At 43.7% G+C, this 21298-nt stretch overlaps 1 protein-coding gene across 8 annotated transcripts in view; it reads right to left on the reverse strand.

The window, feature by feature from the left end:
• The window catches only part of NRG1 (neuregulin 1), a 452794-nt gene that overhangs the window by 155098 nt on the left and 276398 nt on the right, over positions 1 to 21298 (reverse strand). For 5 of the 8 annotated variants that reach the window (XM_077172304.1, XM_077172302.1, XM_077172303.1 and 2 more), the window contains exon 1: positions 20416 to 20708. The exons of the other annotated variants lie outside the window; for them this stretch is intronic. In XM_077172304.1, coding sequence (XP_077028419.1) covers positions 20416 to 20635 — 220 coding nt within the window. In that variant the 5' untranslated portion in view covers positions 20636 to 20708. Of the gene's footprint in view, positions 1 to 20415; positions 20709 to 21298 lie in introns of those variants that run through there. 8 annotated transcript variants of the gene reach the window in all.

The raw sequence follows: 21298 nt of genomic DNA on the forward strand, positions 1-21298 counted from the left end.
TCCACATAAATTCTGAACAGCCTGCTAGCAAAAAGAATAAAGACATGGTAAATCAAGTAAAACTTCCTTCCCCCACTACTTTTTTTAAACTTACTAGTGGTTTCTGTGTGTTACCGTTTTGGATAAAATCACACCCAGAAAATTGATATAATCAATTTTCTGTATCCAGGGCTTTACTTACTATATGATAAGAACCGAAGGCCCAGCACAGAACTAAGGTAAAATTCAGGCCCCGTGAAAATAAAATGCTTTGTCATTGATTCGTTACAGCTAGACTTTCACTCCAGAAGATGGAGGAATGTGCTACAGTTTCACTGAAAGAAAATTTAGAGACCTTATCTATATCCAAATTTGCAGGGATCTAATTAAAACATTAATCAATTATATTTAGACCAATGCAAAGTCTCACTGTGAACACATTTAAACCGATTTAAAGCTGATCTATGATTAAACTCACATAAAATCAATTCCTTAATAAATTAAGTTGAATCAATAAGCTTCTGGATTAAATTAGTCCTAACAGGTCTTTCTAGAGGCAATGCTCTCTCTGCCTCAATAGCATTAAGAAATCTAACTTTAATGACAATGACTTTTGTGTGCCAACACTCTTGTATGCATTCAACATCCAGGGTAGAAAGACATCAATGTCATCATAAACTTCTGCACAAAAGGACTAATCAGAGCAATGTCCCAAACCTTTCTTAGCTTCCATTTTATTTCATTCTCAGGGAAAATAGCCTTATATTATAAAAATATAATCATTTTTCTACTACTGAGCTGAAGATTTTTGTATATCATCTTCTGTGGTTTCTCTGTTCTGTATCCTATCTACTAGAAGTTTCAGTTTGTTGTAATTTGTGCAACAGGAAACTTTTCCTTTGCTTTTACTTCCTATCCAAGGCACCAGCTTCAGTCATAAATCATGTGGACTGCATACACAAAGCATGCAGCATAAAATGTGCTTTTTTTACTGCAGAGGAATTACTGAAGAGCACACAGAATAACTGCAAACCAATTTGCAGCAAAGCTGCTTTCACAGATTCACGCCAGACCTCAAGCCAGCTCTGTACAGGTTTGGACAGGTAAGCTCCAAGGAAGGCAGCCATCTACATAATCCTTACTATATTAACAGAATAGAAAATCTCAAACAAGAGTACCCTGAGACAACTGCTCAGGAAAAAGTCCAAGTTAGGAAAAGCCAGAAGGTTCTCACCCTGTGGTGTTGGTGTCATGCTGCAGCAGCCTGGCAGATTGCTTATATACTTCTTGGAGAACCAGAAATAAAATAAATTCTCCAGCCTCATCACATGTGGCCCCTGTGCCTCTCTGAAGCTATCTGAAGTAAATAACTTCAAAATCTGTTAAGAGAAGGGGCTGCTCCTTATCAGGCACAGGAAGGATGCTTCCCTAAGCTAGATGAGATCAAGAATGAAAACAGATTCAAATCTCTCTTAGGGACTATCTGCATAGTGTTGAAACCAATTCTTACACAGTGCCAGTCTTTCCTCTCTTTAACTAATTTAAAAAAAGCAAAAAAGAGAAAAAAATAAAAAGGAAAAAGAGAAAAAGGAAAAATGAAAAAGATACAAAGGAAAAAAGAAAAAATTATAAAGAGAAAAAGGAAAAAGGACAGGAAAAAGAGAAAGGAGAAAAAAGAGAAAAGAGGGGAAAAAAAGGCAGAAAAATGCAATTCCCTGAGCAACGAACCAACAAACCCACAACAACAAAACAAAAATCCCCCACAAACCAGTCTTTCATAAACCAAACAAAACCACATTATCCTAAAAAGATGGTATGATGTCAAATTACAATCTAGATTTTCACTGGAAATAGCACACAACAGCTAGAATGCATAACTTTCCCCCCAACTGTGCTGAACTCTAGGGGGTTGTCAGTCATCTCTTTTGTCCACATTTTCTAGAAGACATGAGAATGAAACTAATATTACACAATAAAAATCAGAGATAAAACCTTGATCCTAAAAGGGTTTCAAAACACAGGGGTTTATGAGGGAAACTTATGCAATCCCAGCAGGAGAACTAGCAGGTGTATTAAGTTTCCTGTAAGACTCAGTCCAGCAAGGTGACACGACAACAGATAACGCAGCTGTCTCACAAGAAACCTCATGGCAGGTAGGATTCACTCCTTGCTACTGTGCAAAACTGAGTCTGCTGTTTACCTAAAATAACGTATGAACACACTTTGTCTTTTCTACAGGTTGTTTTGTTGTTGTTATTTTTGGGTGGCTTTTTGGTTTGTTTTGTAATTTTTTTTTAAACTTCTGGCTATTCTCTCACAGCTTGTTCCACTGCACATGAAACAACATGCACTTCTCTGCTTAAAGATGCTCATTTATTCTCTTTTGTCATGAGCTAGACGATGGTCTGAAATCCATAGAGCAGACCAGGACTCTCTCTTGGGTCCCGCACACTCATATGCTTGGATATCACAACAGCCAATAAAACACCCTTATTAATTACAGTCCAGGATCCTACTGACACACTGAAGGAAAGATATACCCCTGAGGAGATATACACATGGGCTCGAAACTCCTGTGATAAACAAAGAAGTGATACACCAAACCACTTCCTGATGGACTGGAACCTGATTCCAGACATGTCCAAATGCCCATTTCAGTATTTCCTTCTGCAAAATTTGTCCCACAATGCTAAGTACATAATAATGAAAGCTATGACAATGACAGCCATAAAAGATTGATGGAAGAAGTCAAGGAAGAATCAGAATAGTATCAGAAAACAATGTTCAGAAAAAAAAGAACATAAAGGACAAGTTCATCGCATCTGCTGAAATTTAATATCCTGAGTCCCCCTTCTGGCTGCAAAGGGAATTCTGTGTAGGAAGTAACCAAGCCAGACACCATTACTGTTAGGGGAAATGGAAACAATTAATAGAGCAAAACACTTTGTAGATGATAAGCATTCTGTTTTCAGAGTATTAACTGATTCCTAATATGTATCTGGCTACTGAAAGATGTCATAAAACCCAATGGCTGAAAAACATGATAAAAAACCCCAACAGTATAATTACACTGAGAGTCTACCATATTTTTCCATTTTAATCACTGTTTCTGGAAAGAATTTAAGGCACGCTTTGGACTTTGCAAGACATTATTCCCAGGTCTAATCTTTTTACATACTGCTTCTTCCAGGAGCTTCATGAATTTCCAGTAGTAAACTAACAGATCAAGGACTGAGGAAAAGCAGCATCAAATAAGTGTTTTCATGAAGCCTATACAACAATCAAGCTATTTGCAATGGAGGATGTGAGCACACACTGTGTGTTCAGGGATTCTCAGCAACAACTCTGACACAAGTTGAGAGAGAATAGAAGAGGATCTAAATCCAGCAAATCACCAACAAAGTGATTGTCTCGTCTGGCAGTGCAAGGCACCTCCATCTGTAGCCTCTGCAGACCCATCCAGGGTTGACTGAACATGCACCAAACACAGACTAGTCATGGAAGCCAAGGTTTCCATACTGAGAAAGGCAAATAGCTCCAGGGCCAGGTACCCTCTTTCTCACAATATTTTCATCCTAGCCTTTCCCAGTAGATTAAAAAAAAAAGAAAGTTTTGAATTGCATTCCTTAATATTATCACTGCTCAGGAGATGGCATTGGTTTTGACAGTACTGAGATGTTTGACAGCTGTTTATCCTCATGGCTTGTTTCCCCAGTCAAAACATTCTTTAACTAATCAGAGGAAGCACTGAATTTAAACAACAGGTTTTAACCATCTTTTTCTTTTTTTATACATCATTCTTTCTCCAGAAAGAAGGAAAAAAAAAAAGGAGAAAAATTGTCACTGGCTTCTAACTCTTATGACACCCTTATTCATAATTAGGCATAGCCCTTAATTTCAATTTGATAACTAAGTTTTCCAAGTTCTGAGGATATTCTATGTCTACAAGAACAATATATAAATTCTTACATTTTTGATGCATTAGTTATCTTACTGATTATTCTGCAGAGTGATAGATAAAGATCAAAATACAGAAAAAGACAAGGACTTGGCATTAGGGGAATCTACCAGACCCCTGAGAGAGGAGAAAAGCAGAAATTTTATTAAAAAATGTTTTGAATTCAGACTCAACAGGATCCCTAAACAAGTAAGTACTAGGAGTGACTTTATGAGTTACATTTGAGTCATCACATCCCAAAAAAAGTCACCTCAGTTTTAGGCACAGATTGAGAGAGAAAAATACTTCTTTTTTTTTCTGTTTTAACTCTTGTTCCGCAATTTCACTGTGACTTGGTCATCACATTGAATTAGATGAAAAACACTGAAAAAACTTTTCTGCAATCACCAAAACAGATAAGTCTAATAATCAAAAAAGATCTCAGGCAAATAACATTTCTACACATTTGACTTTCCATGTGTGAAAGCTAGTTAGTAGGATGGGATGTGAATTCACAGAACTCTGGTCATTTTACACTCAGCCACCCCAGGCATTGAATTCATATTGACTGACGTGGCTTAACTGCATTTTAAACTGTAGTATCATGTTAGAAACCACTGACATGAATGGTCTTTCACCCACAATACTGAGTCCAAGTGAATCAGAGAAAGGTACAGAGGGTCCTTCACATCATCATGCAGGCACTCTGCCTAGCAGAAAGCTTGTACTGCACCCCTTCTTATGAGGTGTGATGTGAAATACTGTAAAACTGGATGTCTAGGCAGGGAGTTGTCCATCAGGGCGAACATTCAAGAAAATCACTCTAAGGCAGGCACATGAGATGTGGGAGGACAATAAAGCTCAGGAAGAAAAGGCATTGCCCTTAATAGAAGTCACAGTAGACTTTTGATGGAATAGCTGCATGGGGCTGTTTGGAGTAGGAACAGAAAATAAGGGAGAAAAATGCAACAAAACCTCAAAATCAGCATTGTTTTCTCCCCAGGCCCCAAGATTCATTTCTATGCAGACCCAAACCCCATATCCAGACATGACAAATGCTGTGTAATGTGACCACTCCTCTCTCCTACATATCCCAGGTATCCTGGGCAAAATAGCACAACACTGGTGCATCTGGGTGAGGACTCAATTTCTGGCCATTTTCCTTGCAAACTGATCTTTAGCAATGTTTTTGCACAACCTATCTTAAAGAGCTTCTCTTCCACTCGTCTCAGTACACCCTGTGGTGAGGGGTCCAAACAAGTCCTTTTGTACCCCAAGTGCCCACAAGATGCATGAATGTGGCCAGTGCAGACTGGTGGATATAGAAGCAAGGGCAGGCAGGGGATGTGTGTAAGGAACTACTAAGGATTTACTGAAGGCATGCATTTTTCTTGGATTAGTTAAATCCAATAAAACATTGAAGCAAAAATGGCTCTTCCAAATTTGTGTGGCTTTGGTATAATTCACCCAGAATGATTCATCTCTAAAATGGAGCCTCCACTCCTGGCCTTCCCACAGTTAAACTCATTCATTTCAAATATTAGCATTTTGAGTGCCTTGCCTGGACCATCTGTAGGACTGATCAACTGGAGGGTCTGTGCAAAGCAACCATTTGGCCACAAACAAACAGTTTAGCTGACTAATTTACTCTTATAGACAAGCAATTTCGGCATAAAAGCCTGATCAGCTAAATCCTATCCCTCTCTTAAAGGCTTATTCAAAGTTCTGCTCTGGCCCATGACATAACTCAAGGGTTCTGGCTCCCAGATCTAAAATAATTAGTCTGGGGAAATTAAACAGTGCTCTCTGCACACCTGTGGCTGGCTGGGCTCCCCTGCCTGACAGCAGTGCCTCTCCCACACCAACGCAGGCCGGCTGTGAGCGTGGCTCTCGGGGCTGCCGTGCCCAGGATCCCCCACCACAGGAACCTGTCAGGGAGAGCCGTGCTGCTCCTCATGACACCGACTGGAACCACTGGTTTGGCAAAGAAGCTGCTCATGAGGGTCTCTGCTTAGAAGATTTATATTTTAAACAGGCAACAGCTAATATCAAGGGGGAACAGATACATTACCAGCAAGTCATTTCCAAGCAGCTAATAACTGTTTCCCTACCCACCAGATCCTAGGATGCATTTTCAGGTTTAAACATAACATATACATTGTAAATAGCGGAAACATCTGGGGTTTATTATAACACCACTTTGCTAGCCTTGGGCATTGTACAACTCCCGCAGGCCACGGTTCACCCTTGACCTGCCAAAGACGATTACTGTACTCAGGCAACTTCCCGTGCTCCACAGCTGCTTGCCTGCCCCTCCTCTCTGTCAATACTCACCACCACTATCATTACAGCTACCAAGCTAGGACAGCCAGTCAGAAACTTGGGTTGCCATGGTCACTGCATGGCAACAGCGCGGCTAAGCAGGCGAGGACAAGATGATGAGGGTGGTCAGTGAAGTCACTTTGCTGGCTAACCCCAGGGGAAGTAGGGCTGCCCAACACCATCTGTATCGACAGCCTTTTTTCCTCTCCCACAAGGCCACCTTCCTTCTCCGTTCCACTCATTCCACCCTTGTTGTGGGTCAGTCACATCTCAGTTTCCCCCCTTTCCCAACTTCCAGTCTCCCACTGATCCAAAAATGACCATGTGCTTCTCCCCTGCTTTCCTCCAGCCTTATCAGACACATCGTGCTCCCCAAGTTCTCTGCCCTCACGCTCCTCCCTCCTTTTTTAGGTCTCCACCGAGGACCTCTCTATTCACTCATTTCCCCACTGCTCAATGTCCAGTCCCACAAGTCCCAGTCTTGTCTCTGCTTTTCCAACAATTTATCTGTTCCTTTGAATATAGTCCCAACCGGACATCTCCCTGGGTAACATCCCATGTGTAATACCACAGCAACACTGCAGACTGGGCATCTGCTTTCCCCTGGCTAGGGCTAGAAACTTTTCCTGGCATTTTAGGGCTGCTGGTGCAAGGACAGACTGCAAAACTTTTGCTAACTAATGCAAAGTGTGAATCTAAAGTACTTCCATTACACTTAGGTGAGGACACACCTTCAGAAAAATGTCATCTTAATTCTCTCTGGTTTATAGCTAAAAATAATAAAAAACCACAAGTGATGATCCAATATGACTTGATGTATGCACTTTAAAGCTCATTTGGACGAGTTTTCCAGGTGCCCCTGTATAAGCAGACCACTGACCACAGACTCTTGCCTTCCAAGCCATTTTTGCCTGCATTTGATTCTCCCTGATGAGTGCCTGAACAAGTGGGTAGAGGGGCAGCACTCAGTGGTTTTGTTCAGAAACACAGCAGCAATAAAATACAACCTCAGTTCCAGAAGTGCTCTCTACTGCAGAGCAGACCCAGCCAAGCCATGACCAGCTGCACCCCTGTTTACAGCTCACAGGAAAGTAACGCCCTTTCACAGGAACCTTCTGGTACAAGAAGCCTCCCTGAGAGGTAACAACCATTTCAGCAACAGTACATACATTTGCAGAGTGGTACAAAGGTTCTCTGCCACCCCATCTTGAGCAAAGCCTACTGACTGATGCTATACCCATCCTGAACTCCTGAGAGTTCACATGCTGGTTACTGAAGCATTTCCTCTCCCCATTCTCTGCAACACAGAGGTAAATTTATGAAAATAAGCATAAGAAATGTATTGCCTTTTTAAGGTTTTATTACTCAGTAGTCTGGTAAAATCCTATTTCTTAGGAAAAAATTATATGTAGTATTGTCTTATTACTTTTTTATTTCTTAATTTGTTAAGTTCAATCTACTGATCAATTTAAACATCATCCTAGAATTATGCTATAGTAAAACAAATGCACATTTAGAGAATAAATGGAATTGATTATCTTCTGGAATAAAAGGCCTTACTAAATGACGTATTTAAATACAACTCCTCAATCCCTCGCTGAAGAAGCACCTGGTAATTCACTTTTTGGATCAAATTGCAACTCCACAAAAACTTTATGACCTCATGTGGTCTTTCCACCCCCACATTCCTACCTAGAAACATTATATACAGTATGCTCCAGGCAAGAACTGAGTTAGAAATGTGGATGGTGGTTCTGGGGAAAGAGATATAGCAGACACAGGGCAGCAGCACAGCACTGAGAACATGATAAACAGAGAACTGCCTAGGGAAGATGCCCTGTAGAGTCATTCCTGGTCAAGCGAATATCCTCCCCTCTTGTTTGAAAAACCCTCCATACACAATAATTTCCCTTGTCAAGCAGGCCCACATCACTTCATCCTGAAGCATATTTTGACATATAAAAAAATGACCATTCTGATCAGACAAAAAGCTAAACTAGCTGAGTACCCCACCTTCAGCTACAGCTGATTATGGGTGACAGGGGAAAAAAAAAAAACAGCAATCACTGGCTGTGATACTCTTGGACATAGTAAAGCCCTACAGGTCAGCAAGCTGCAGTGGAAGCAGGTGAGATACTTGGGAGCCTTTTTGGTGTGATGTAGATTCAAAAGCTGCCTCTTGTTCCTCTGGTGTTCCTCTTGGAGGTGGACAGAAACCTCAACAGGCTCCTAGGCAGGACATGGGTCTGGTGTTGTGGGGCTTTCCACTGTCATCCGTGACGCCAACCCTTGAGCAGAATGGACAGACATGTGCCCTGTTGATGGTCAGGAGGAGATGTGCAGACCCTGTGAGGGTAATCCTGTCTTGTGCTTTTTATCTTATCTACTCCCTGGTGTAGAGCCAGCAGTCACCATAGTTTTCTGAATGGAAATAGCCTCACAAACTAATTTCAGTTCTAAATATCTCAAGTTGTTCCTTATCCCTCAACTCCAAAGTGATTTATAGCTCTTATTTGTGCCTGGAGTCTTTGGCATTGATATGAAATGAACTAAGCTTTGCCATGAAACTGATAGCAAGAAACATCATGAAATGTGCCATGAAACAAAGCAATTCTGAGACTGCTCAGTATATTTCTTTAATCTGTTAAGGAAGTTGTTTACTAACTGCAGCTTAAAAAAAAAAATCAAAGTGAACTCACTACTTTCAACATTTCTACACTTCCCTGATGATCCATGGTGAGATTTTCTGCTTTTCCATGAAAAGTTGTTTCCCTGCATTATCAAAAGAAGATGCATTTTTTGCTCTCTATCACATTAATACAGAATTAAAAGGGTTATTTAGGAAAATACACTGCCTTCTCACAGAGGCTTTCAGTTCTATTCTTTAAGGACAGCAGTGTTTTCCAAATTTGTGCCATCTGGCTGTCAGCATATTTCACAGGACCACTCCCCAAGGAGGTCTTTTCAGGAGCTCCATAATTTTTATGGAATGATGAGTTAAAAATGTCTTAGAAAATAAGTCTTTTCTTGACACTTCCCCAGTGGATAAATTCTGTGTTGCAATACAGCTCTAGGAGGTCTTGAACCTCAAATAAACTCCTCTCTTCCTGCATTTGTGATGGACTGGAGTGCTTGTGTATGCACAACTCCACATATATGTTTACACTAATATTGCTCTAACACGACTCTGGGGGAAAAAAAAAAAGAGTTGGCCTTCTCTTGATGAAAGCTAAGTAGTTTAGAATAGAATGAGTAAAAGCTATCACCTTGCTGTAATAAAGAGAGTAAGATGAAAAAGATGCCAAAACAATCCCAAATGTACAGGTACCTGATTTCACACATCAGATGAGTTAACAGCAAACATTAGATGTAACAGCAAACCTCAACAGCAAACATTAAATGTTCAATTTAATCATCTTTCTCTGCCTGTTACCTCTTGGCCAGCAGACATGATACAGCACATTATATAAATTTCTTCCATAAATGGTTCTTCTTTCATTATTCTCAGTTTAAATAATTTGCAGTGTGACCAAAGAACACCTAGGATGGCCTGCTTAGAGTTTAAGATATATGGTTATCCCAAGAGAAGGGAAAACCTAGACCTAGGCACACAGCCCCAGCTAGTTTAATTTACCTTAGGAAAGTGCTTAAGCTTTAGTGTGCAAATACTTCCAGTGATGCTCAAGGAGTTTCAATGCATTCCTTAAAGGTAAAATTGTGTTTGTAAGTAAGCTGGAAGATAATTTTCCTTTCAGGGCTTAGGTGTGGACACAACAGAGGGATACACAAACATGGTGACCTCAAAACTGCCTGTAATGGGTAAGAGAGATTGGATAAAACTTGCTTCTGGTGATTTTGATCCAAATGCCCAGAAGAAAAAAACCCTTTCATCACAGACTTAAGGGGTAAAAAAGCCATGAGCAAATCAATGACAGGATACCATCTGTAGCAAAATCACCCGTGCAGTTGAGAGGGAACATCAGGCAGAGCAGTGGACACCATCTCTCCTACCCATTATATGTCCTCCTGCCATTTCATCTCATTTTCATGCTGATTCCCTCCTGTCAGTGCCATGGAGGTACCTTCATGCAAGCTCACTGTGGCAGCAATCGCTCAGCACAACTTGCCACTGGAACAAGTCTGACCTTGACATCAAAAGGGAAACAGACACGAATAACTCAAACTAAAGATCTATATAGCTCTTTTACACAGAAAAAGAGCTATATAGACCTAGCAGCTTACTTCAGCAGCTACCAAAGCAGCTACTTTAATGGCACTTGCATACAAAGTAAACCTGAGGAAAAATTACCTTAGAGCCTAGAGTGAACCATGAGAAGCGTTTAAAAATCCAACTTGGCACTAAGCAATCCTCAGCCACCTTTGGTGTCCTGGGAATCTGTCTTCCCACTTCCCCTCAAGAGGAAGCAATGTCACTGACAGCAGCTATGCAATTAATTCCATACCATCAAAACAAAATGCCTAGATGAAGCTACTTCTCTCTCAACATCTCTTAGAAGTTATATCCCTTCCCTTGGTCTTTTCTTGTGGACTGAAGTGACAATCTCTCAACAACAAGCTCTGCCTTCATCTTGCTGTAAAGGGTGAAGGTACAACTCTTACTGCAGCCAAAGAATTGGTTCCCCTCATGCAATCTGCCTAGAAACTGGATTGTTCCATGCCTGAAACTGGCTGTATCATTGCTATCAGCTTATAAGAAGCAGGTGTGAGCTGGAGAAGGGATAAGAGAAGGTGGCAAATTTGGGGATGGAAGCAAGAACACTGACTGCTGAGACCAGCGGGTTGTGTTATTTATGGAACTGACATGAGCCTCAAGAGACACCTTGCAGCTCTAATGAAGGAGGATGGTAGGATGGTCCCTACAAAGAGGCTCCTCCCCCGGGTGAGGTGGTCTTCACTCTAAGTGTGAGGACAGAGTGGAATGAGAAACATCTTCACTCACAGATGGGAAAAAAACCCAAGGCATATCAATGCCAAACAACCTAGGAATGGAGCTGAGTTAACAGGACAGTTATTTATTTTAAATCCCTCTCTCTGACCTTGTTTCAAAAACCTTCCCGCTCTTGCTTCAGTTTGTTGTTATTGCTCTGAAATAGTTTTCCAATTTCTGACCTTGCTGGCACTTCATAACACCAGGAAAACCTGTGCTTAACATCAGTTTCAGTCTGGTTGATAATAAATCTCTTTTTTTCCACAGTTCATCTTATCATGCCGCATTTAGACTTAGCCTTTTGTACACTTGCTGTACCTTCTCACATGCCATGAGCAACATGCTTAAGTAAAACGTGCATTTAAATCAAAATGTACCAAGATAAAAAAGACTGGGCTAGGACTGCTGGAATCTACAACACTAAGTCTGGCTCAGAATGTCTGCCGGACTAGAAGCTTGTAACAGAAGAAAAGTCTCACACAGTAATTTCTGCATTCATCCCATACCTTTTGGTTGAACTATAGCCCATCTTTCAAAAATTATGCCAATCTTCATCTCAGATGCTGTGAGGGACAGAAATCCTTCACATGCCCAGGCAAGCTCTTTCACTGCACAAATGCCTTGACTTTTTAAAGCACTAGCAGCTGCATTAGTCCTCCAGAGCTTGACAGAGAACACACTCTTTATGGGGCAGTTTCTACTTCTGCATTTCCAATCCACTCTTTCCAAGAACAGGGTCAAATAGCAGCTACTGTGTTTTCAGGTTTGTTTTTCAAAGGCTTAGCTAACTTGTCCTAATGTACCTTCTCTTGAGATGATCAGGACACTGCCCTAAAGCTGGCATGAATCGTTGCATAAGGGACAGAAACCAGAAGGAGGCACTGGCTGCCCTGGAACACCAGTTTTTACAGGTCAGATTGTTCCCACTGGAATGGGGAAGCTCTGCATGGGAGATTTCTCTTTCATTCTTGCAAAGGTACATACTGTCCTTGGAAGCTGCCTGCTGGAAAACTTTTCTAATAAAACCTTTTCTCTGAGGGTTCCTCACTCAGGGAGAGTCCTGCCAGTGACTCTCCCTGAACCTGCAGGTCTGGCACAATGGCACAGCTGACATCTTCTCTGATGCCCTTAATCCCCGTGAAATCCCCGTATTCACCCTGTAGAAATAGCTCCTACCATAGGGCTGCACAGCTCCACTGGGACAGCAATGTGCCTGCTACCTAAAAAGACCCCTCCTCTTCCTATGTCTCCTGCAGTAGACATATCAACTATGCACAGCGTCCTCCAGAAAATTTATTTTCACATCGAGAAAGGAATCTTTTTGACAATTAAAAAAAAAAAGGGCAGGTGGCAGGTTTGTGGTACACATATTTTATGGCCACGTGTTAGAAACCACAGTGGCTAGAAGGGAGAGGTTAGACTGAGAGCCAGGAGACTCTGGTTTCTGTGATCAGACTGATCTGTTGTGACTTTGGACATGCAAAGACTGTATGATCCCAGGCAAGGGGAGCTTCTTCCACACAGGCTGGTTTGAGGACAGAGATTTCAGCTAGACTTCAATGACTGTGCTGACACAAACATTATCAGTTTATTTGGTGCAATTCAAGAGGACATGCAAAAATATATTCACAGAATAACAGGGCCACCCATTCCAAATATAGTACAATAACTTGGAGCAGTTTTCAGTGCTGTTTTGTATACAGGTGCAATATGGCATTAATATGGCATTAACAGGGACAAATTATGGCCCCTTTTTCTCTTTTCTAAGTCCAATGGACTTCCCCAAAGGAAAACTGAAGACTCTAACTGTAGAAGCCAACAGTCCCACTAAAACACCACACCTACATGCACTCACATACATACACACACACAAAAACATGCAAATTGGATTTAGAATTTAACTCTTCTGGCAGTAATGGCAGTCATAACAAGCCCTATCTATCACCTCCACAACTGGATGTTACAAGGGACTCTGTTTAGTCACCTTAAGTATGCATTCATGCCTTGGTAACTGCCTTCAAAGGGATTAACCATTAGCCATAGGACATGGCATGGGGTTGACTCAAGGGTGAAATGGAAGCTGTTAATGCAGGAGAAAGGCATCAAGCAAGGCTCAGCCTGAGTCCATGACTGAATGCCAAGCCCAAACTCCCCGATCTGGATTCCCTCTGCTTACAGAGGTGGAAGGACAATCAGCTCATAAAACCTGAGGAAGAGATGCACTGAGCAAATGAGTAAAGGCTCCCAAGTGAACTGTCTCAAGTGGATTAACATCTCTCTCTTCCTCCCTGACCTGTGAAGCCTGTGGACTTGGTTGTCAGAGCTAGGATTCAAATGGCCCACAGTGAACAAGCTACATAACACGGTCAATTTCTCCCCAAATCTAATGCTCCCACAGAAAATGACACAACCAGAAACAAGTAGTATTCTGTGCATAAATAAAAAACTAGCAATTACTCCAGACAGGAGGTTACATTGAAGACCTCTATCAGTCCCTTATGAAATATCTTGGTCTACTTTCCTTTCATTGTTTTTTTTTTCTTCATTAACAGAAATAGAGCAGATGGGATGGACAGGATGAAGGGAAAAAAAAAAGAAGGAAAAGGATGGAGAAATGATAGGGAATAAAGAAATATGGGGAAAAGAAAGAAGGGAGAAAGAAAAGTATGGAAGAAGGGCAAAAAGGGATACATAAAAGGACAGCAGGATGGATGGAAAGGAGAAGGGAAGAAAGAAGGGAAAGAGAGAAAGGACAAAGAAAGGGAAGAAGAGGGATAGAGGAAGTGTGGTAGGAAAGGAAGAACAGAGATAATGAACAAAAAGAAGAGCATTCCTGTGACTTCACGCTAGGTGACTTCATGCTCATATTGCACGAAATCAGAGCAGAGTGTTTTTCACGACCCAGTCTCCCTCCCTCACAGCTTCTCTACCTGTTTTCTGCACATCCACTGACCTTCAACACAACATAACACGGCACAGCACAGCACAGCAGCCTGAAGAAGCCCCTCTCTGACCACCACCCCCCGGTGCTGGCGGCGCTCCCTCAGGGCCCGAGGGCCGCGCTCGCGCTGGCCGGGCCCCGCCGCCGCGGGCAGAGCAGAGCGCTCCCGCCGCGCCCCCTCGCGGCCGCCGCGGGCACCGCAGCCCGACCCGCGGGCAGCCCCCTCCAGCGTGCTCCTGCCTTCCCCGCAGGCCACCGGCCGCTCTTCTCCGCTACACTGCCAGTTCGATTGTTTTCTTTATTTCTAAAGCAGCACGTCCATAGACGCCTCCGCACCGCAATCCGTCTCTTCTCTCGGCCGTGCTGTCCCTGCGGCGCCGCTGCCGCCGCAACCCCGGCTCCGGCACCGTAACTCTCCCGATGCAAGCCTGCCACTGTGGACTTTGCAGACCTGCAACAAGACTCCCTCCCCCGCCGAACCCAGGGGTCCGTGCACTTGAGGTAGCAACTGAGGGTTAACTCAACCACCTCAAGCACACTCGAGCAGCTCTTTGCACAACCAGAATGACTCATACAAAATACTGACACTTGGTTTGTTTTCTTGTATCATAACGGAACACGATAAACTATCAGTACTGTTAAAGGCACATTCACTCTTGTTACTTTTGGAATGTTAGCAAAACACTGATTTGGTAAGAATTCATAGCATTTCCAGATCCTGACACCCTGAGACACAATTGTTCTCCACTGTTTTGCTTTTGGTTACAACCACCTGCCTCAAAGGGCTATCAGATGCTTGTAGATAGATTGAAAAGGGGGAGGTAGGGGAAGGGAGATGCTTGGAAGAAAGTTTTCCACAGCTCTGCATTTAACTTGCCTTACTTTAAGAATAACAAATTGCCACTTAGGTGCCCAAAGTCGAATGTGTTGTCAAAAATCCTCTATGGCAAGGCATTCACAAACCAGGCACCCAAAAAGTTTTTTGTGAAAACTAAGTGACTCTGATTCAGTAGAGAAGGTGAAAAATGAGCTGCCCCAAATAGAGAGTGCTGAATTATTCTGAAATATCAGCTGCATGGGATCTTTTTTCTTTTTTTACTTATGAGTGCTGTTTCAAACTGCCTCGTTCAACCTTTTTCCCCCTCCTTTTGCAGTTACTGCCTTTCCAGAAATCTGAGAAGCCCACAATTACAAATAGACAAACTTAGATTTAAGAGTTAGCTCACAAGCTTTGCCAGAGGTTAAAGTTTTTAAATCCATGCATATCTTAGCAGGCTTTGGCATTTCTACATGAAAGGTAAAACTTTTGTCCAGCCTTCCCCAGCCATCAATATTTGCACAAAGTTCAGAACAGTTTCTGGATTTATTTCACAGGGGAATGTCTTTCTATACACATGCAGTATTTACTGGACAACTGTACTGGTATGTTCTCACCATTCTGTTTGCATTCCCATGGCTGCAGTCAAGTAGTACTTCTAGTGTTAATTCAAAAAAGTTTGAATGGTGACTAATCTCATTTATTCAAAAAAACATGAATGCGCTCGCATACTTTTTAAAGGATTCACTCTCAAAATTGCTCTGAAGATTGTGTGGAATGTTTGGAGAATGCAGGCATTGCACACAGGTAGAGAGGCTTTCCTCACAGAAAAATGTACGAGCATACCAGCAGCACATAAATATTTTGGATTGGAAACACCAAAAGAAGTTGTCACTCCTTCTAAGCAATAGCTTATCTCTAGAAGTTGACTGGTTTTGTCAGAAATCACAGCTTTCGTTCCATCTCCCAGACTCTAGTCTTCAATTCATGATGAAACAGTGACCAGTCTTCTGATATCTCTTTATGAATACTGAATATCAATTTAAATTTAGCAACTCTCAGATTGAGCTCTAATCCTCCCAACCAAGCTCTCACCTGCAGCTTGGTCTTTAATATGATAAAAACCATTTCTTCCTCTGGCAACCAAGCCTGCTTCCAGGATATGGTCAAACATTCTGCTCAGCCACACTCATCTCATCTGAACTTTGCGCTGCTTACTCTGTCAAGCAGTCTTCAAGCTCTCGCATTTTATCTAATTCTAAATTAAACCCACCAGGAGATACTTATTCTCTATGTCAATGGCCACAGTCTCTCTACTTTGGGCTCTGTTAGTGCAGATATGTTCAGAACAATGCTGCTGAGGTCACTTCACTGAAATGATAATTGAGACCCATCTGATGGTCTTCCCTCTTTCTTCTCTCTGTTTTGGCACCAGACCTTGCTCTTCATACCACTAGAGAGTGGCTGACAAAACCCTAGGACAGAGTTCGCAGCACTATCAAGTCTTCACACACATCAAGGTGTTTTCCTCAGAAAAGCTTCACATCTTCTCACACTTTATCCCTTCAAGCCCAGCAACCTCACCCTGGTCTTCTCTGCTAAGCAGAACCACCTGAAAACTTACATTCCCCAAGCTGTCTGGAAAGAACAAAGGGGCTGGGCTGATGTGCTGGAACCCCACCTTGCTGACACAAACACAGTTTCCACAGGGGGATTTTTCCAGGGCTGACCCCTTTCTCTCAGTGCACAAGCCCCACGTTATGCAGTCCAGCACTAACACTGGGTAAGCAGAAGGTTGGGCTGACACAGGGAGAAGGGCCTATTTCCAGCCCCTGTGTTCCTGCTCTAACAGCACCTTAAATCAGGAGCAGTGCCTGTGTGAGGGTCAGGTCTGGGGACCTTGGATGCCCAACCTCAGCATTCCTACATAAGCTTTCTCTGCCCAGGCTGGATGCATTTTCAGTGTGCTGGCAATGCTCTAGGAAGCCCTGCTGGCAGATTTGTGGAGCCTGTCTGCACACTTAGTTGGCAGGGCAATTCACTGACATAACTTGGAGAAAAGCTGTAACCCGCTGTCCATTTATAACACTCTCCTCTTCAGTCTTCCATGCTTTGCATTTATCATGGTCCACAGTGCCCTGCTAAAGGAAGACATAGTCACTCTGGTCTTGACACAAGCCAGACACTAACAGTCTATTCAAAAGCACTTGTAGCAAAGGGGAGTAAAAGTTCTAAATAATTTTAGTGACAAAGAGATCATACCAACATGGACCTCCCCAAACTTTTTAACACAGCCCAGACTTCACCTAAGCAATGGAAAACATGAAGATTTTTTTCTCTGTTACCACTGTGCAGGTGAGCAGAGAAGGCCATAACTCCTTAATCTCTTTTTTTTTTTTTTTTCCAATAACTAACTTTCTTGTCCAATAGCAGCTCTGGAATATGAATATGAAAGATTTTCTTACACCCTTTCTTCCCAATTAACGAAGCTGATTCTCAATCCATTGAGAAATTACCAAAATTTCCAGACCCAGGATTCAAGCACATATGACATACTTTGACAGACAGAAGCAAACTAAGTTGCAAGGAGCTTTGGTCAGAAAAAACTGCACTAAGCAAAAAACTGCACTAAGCAAAAAACTGAACACCTCCTAAAGATTTCTGTGCTAGTGCCAGATCTTAAAACTGAGGACTACCTGCAAGCCACTGCTCTTTGTAAGGAAAGAGTGGATGAAAACTCTGTGTAGACAAGAACACAACAGAGAAGATGATAATTCCTGATATAATTCAACTAAAGAAAGCAGGTAACTAAAAGAAAAACTGTTTCATAACCTCTCTGCACATCCTAAACATACCAAATGACAACAGGTATGGTTGCAAACCTATATTAGCAAAAAGGAAAACTGCAGTCCTGTCAAAGTCAAAAGACCTTCATAGAGTGCCCAGTCAGTACTGTTAATCAATATGAGTAGACTAGTAATTAATTCAAGCTCTTATATGCTTGAACAGAGGGAATAAAAGCCCATGGCTTGAAATGCAAAATTGCTCTCTTGTTACTTTTTGCATTAACCACTCTTTCTGCTCTTTCTTTTCTAAGTATCAGTTCTAGTTCTAAATGCCCCTCCAAACAGGTAATACCCTTAAGTGACAGATTAGATAAAATCTGTATGACATTGCCAGTGTGACATTATCTGATTCAGAGTAAAATTTACAATCATGCGTTATGCTGTATTTAATTTTCCCATTAGACAGACTACATGGATTAGCTACACATGTGAACTATCCTGCCACATACACTCATCTTGGAAGGAACGGGATTTTTATTACATAAGATAGAAGAATGTTCAGTTCTTGTCCACACAGGAAACTTTTGACTAGTAATGTCAGGTATGGACGAAGGCGGTACTCCTTCATACCTATAAAAACATACTGGTGCTTTGGAGACCTGAGGTAAGCACTTGCCAGAAAAGTGGTTCATTTCTGGTTCAAACACTGACATATTTTGGCTTAGTAAAGACTTAGCCTTCTGGAGTTTCAGCAAAACCTTAGGAGCTGGCATGATCTGAGACCTGCCCTGATGAATCTCAATCTACATTTGCTACCCTTCAGATTTGCAGGTAAAATACTCACCATGGCAGACATAATCAGACTGAGAATTAACCACACTTAAATACCTAAACTTAAGGTGCTATTTACCTGCATGGATTTTTCTGCTCTTCTAGCTCCCCGCTACAGAGAAAGAAGACCATCTTCCCAAAAACCTCTGCCTAGTTTAGAAGCTGACTTGGTTGGATTACTCAAAAAATATGCCCTCTGGTTCACAGCTCCTTTCATTCCTCCCTCAGCACCCTGCTCCACTGCAAAAGGAAAACTGCACAACAGGACAAAGAAAACTCTCCTACACAAATGGGATGGGATGCTATAAAACTCTGAGGCGCACAGTGAGAAAACGTGTGTCTCTTTGACAGATCTTTCCTATCACAAATTGTCCAACTTGTCACTGTCTTCCTGTTTTCTGTCAGCCACAAAAACAAACAAAAAGCCTTGCAAACACTTCAAACAGCCCAGCTGTCACAGATAAGTTTGCCAGAGGTTTTAATGTTTTAATGGCAGAGGTGGTTAGTTTTAGCAGGAGATGCTTACAATGCTTGCATAGTGTAACAGCATTATAAAATCTGGTGAAAGAGAAAAAGAAGGTCAAAAGAAGTTTTTGTCTCTATCTTCGCATAACAAGGGAAACCTCCTGTGCTGCAACTGAAACTTGTTTACAGCCACTGCTGAGCAGAAGCTGGGTGAGCTGTCTCCAAACAACCTAGAGAAGAGGATGCAGTGGGCAGTGCTAGTTTGTAAAAATTAGTAGCCCAAAGGGATATCTGCTGCTGTTGAATCACACATATCCTCCCTGATGGCTGACGACTGAAGTCAAGAGCAGCACTATGTTGGCCATGATACACTGAGCAAAATTAATATAGGTATATTTAGAAAGTTTTACCCTACTGGGCATTATGTTAATTTGTCTGTTGGGACAGGAAAACAACATAAAGGGGGAAAAAATACACAACCAAACAAAAAACCCCAAACCAAACCACAGGCAATTGACTGCTTTTCCCATGCTTCTTTCAAAACAATTCATTACAAAACCCCAAAGAATTCAAATGCAGCTATACATTGCTGTTGCAAAAAGCTAGAAGTATCCATAGATACTGCCAGGCTTTCTGATAAACTAGGTGGCATAACAAAAGGTCTCTATGAAAAGCACCATGCACTCATATGTGCTTGTACTCTGCACTAGGAGTCTTGATCTTGACTGGGGCTTTGGCGGACACAGACAAGTAACTATGGCGGGTGGGCAGCACACTCAGCTGAGCCCCCTCTTTTGGGTCCTGCTTCTGGACACCTATTGAGGAGGACAAGGGTATCACTGGCATGAATTCTTGTGCTTAATACTGAGAAGGCACGGGAGGAACAACACGTGCTGCTAAGTGAGCAAAATGTCCTCTCTGATCATCCCTGAGTAAATAGATGCAAGTTTAGACAAAATACCCCATATGAAAGTTGGCCATCTGTTCAACTACGCTAAGTGATTTCTGGGGAAAGGAAGGGACAGAAAACGTGTTTTGTAACAGGAGAGATAGCCTCACGCCCTCCAAAAAATGGAGGGAGGGGGGCAAAAATATGAAGAAAGCAACAGCTGACCGAGAGCCTCTCAGGAGTTCGGGGCCAGCGGGAGGGAAATAGGGCAGCAGACCGAACCGTGGTCGGACGGCCGAGGGGCTCCCGGCAACGCCGCCGCCTCCGCCGCGCCGGGAGCTCTGCGAGCAGCCGCGGCGGGGCGCGGAGGTTCCGCCGAGCCGGGCAGGCTCGGGTTAGCTGAACAATTGTTCAGCTGCCCGCTGCCTGCGGATCCGCGGCCGCGGAAAGGGCGCGGAAGGTCCGCGCGAGGCAGCCCCCGCACCTGCCGACGGGCTTACCTGCGGTGGACCCGGGCGCCTCGCCCTCCTCCGGCGGAGCGGACTTCTTGCCGGGCCCCTTGCCTTTCCTGCCCTTCCTGCCGTTGCCGGCTTTTTTCTTCTCGGCCATCCCGGCTCCGGCCGGCACCGCGCTCCCCGCTGCCGCCGCCATCCCCGCGGTCGCCCCCTCTGCCGCCACCGCCGCCGCTGTCGGCTCCCGGAGCGCCCGAGGCTCCAGCATCGCTCTTGCCTGCCGCTGCGACTTGCAGCCGCGAGTTCCTTGGAAGTTTTCGGAAACTCCTCTTCGGGCCTTTTTTTTCCTTCACCCCCCTCCCTCCTTCTCCACCCCCTTTCCCCCCCCCCCACCCCCCCACCCCGCCCGCTCTCCTTTCTTCACTACTACTAATACACTCCAGCCCAAAAACACACCCCTCGGCACACCCCTCGCTAACGCCCACCCCGGGCACCTCTCGCTTGTTCTCGGGAGGACCCTGCACGCCCCCAGGGTGCGGGGCGGCCCCGGCCCCAGCCCCGGGGAGGGCGCAGGGACGCGGCCCGGCGGGGCGGGGCGGGCAGGGGCCGGGCAGGGCAGGCAGGACGGGGCGGTGTCGCCGCCGGAGCCGCCCCGCCGGTCGGCGCTGCCCGGAGCGCGCTGCTGGCGCTCCGAGGGGCCGAGGCCGGGTCTCCCCCGGCGGTCAGGGTGGCCCCGGCGTGGGGTCGCAGAGAGCGTGAGGCGGGTGCGGTGTTCATCAGGGTACTGACATGCTGCCGCTTAGGCACCTGCTTAAGCTGAAGCTCCCGCTTAACCTGCGAGGTTACCGGCAGTGCCGCCTCCGCCCCGACGGCGGGGATGCTCAGGGGATGGAGGGTCTGAAAAACTAGCGTGCGCTTCCGCACCTGGTGA

This window comes from Agelaius phoeniceus, chromosome Z (genome assembly GCF_051311805.1).
Source record: "Agelaius phoeniceus isolate bAgePho1 chromosome Z, bAgePho1.hap1, whole genome shotgun sequence".
NCBI classification, from domain to species: domain Eukaryota; kingdom Metazoa; phylum Chordata; class Aves; order Passeriformes; family Icteridae; genus Agelaius; species Agelaius phoeniceus.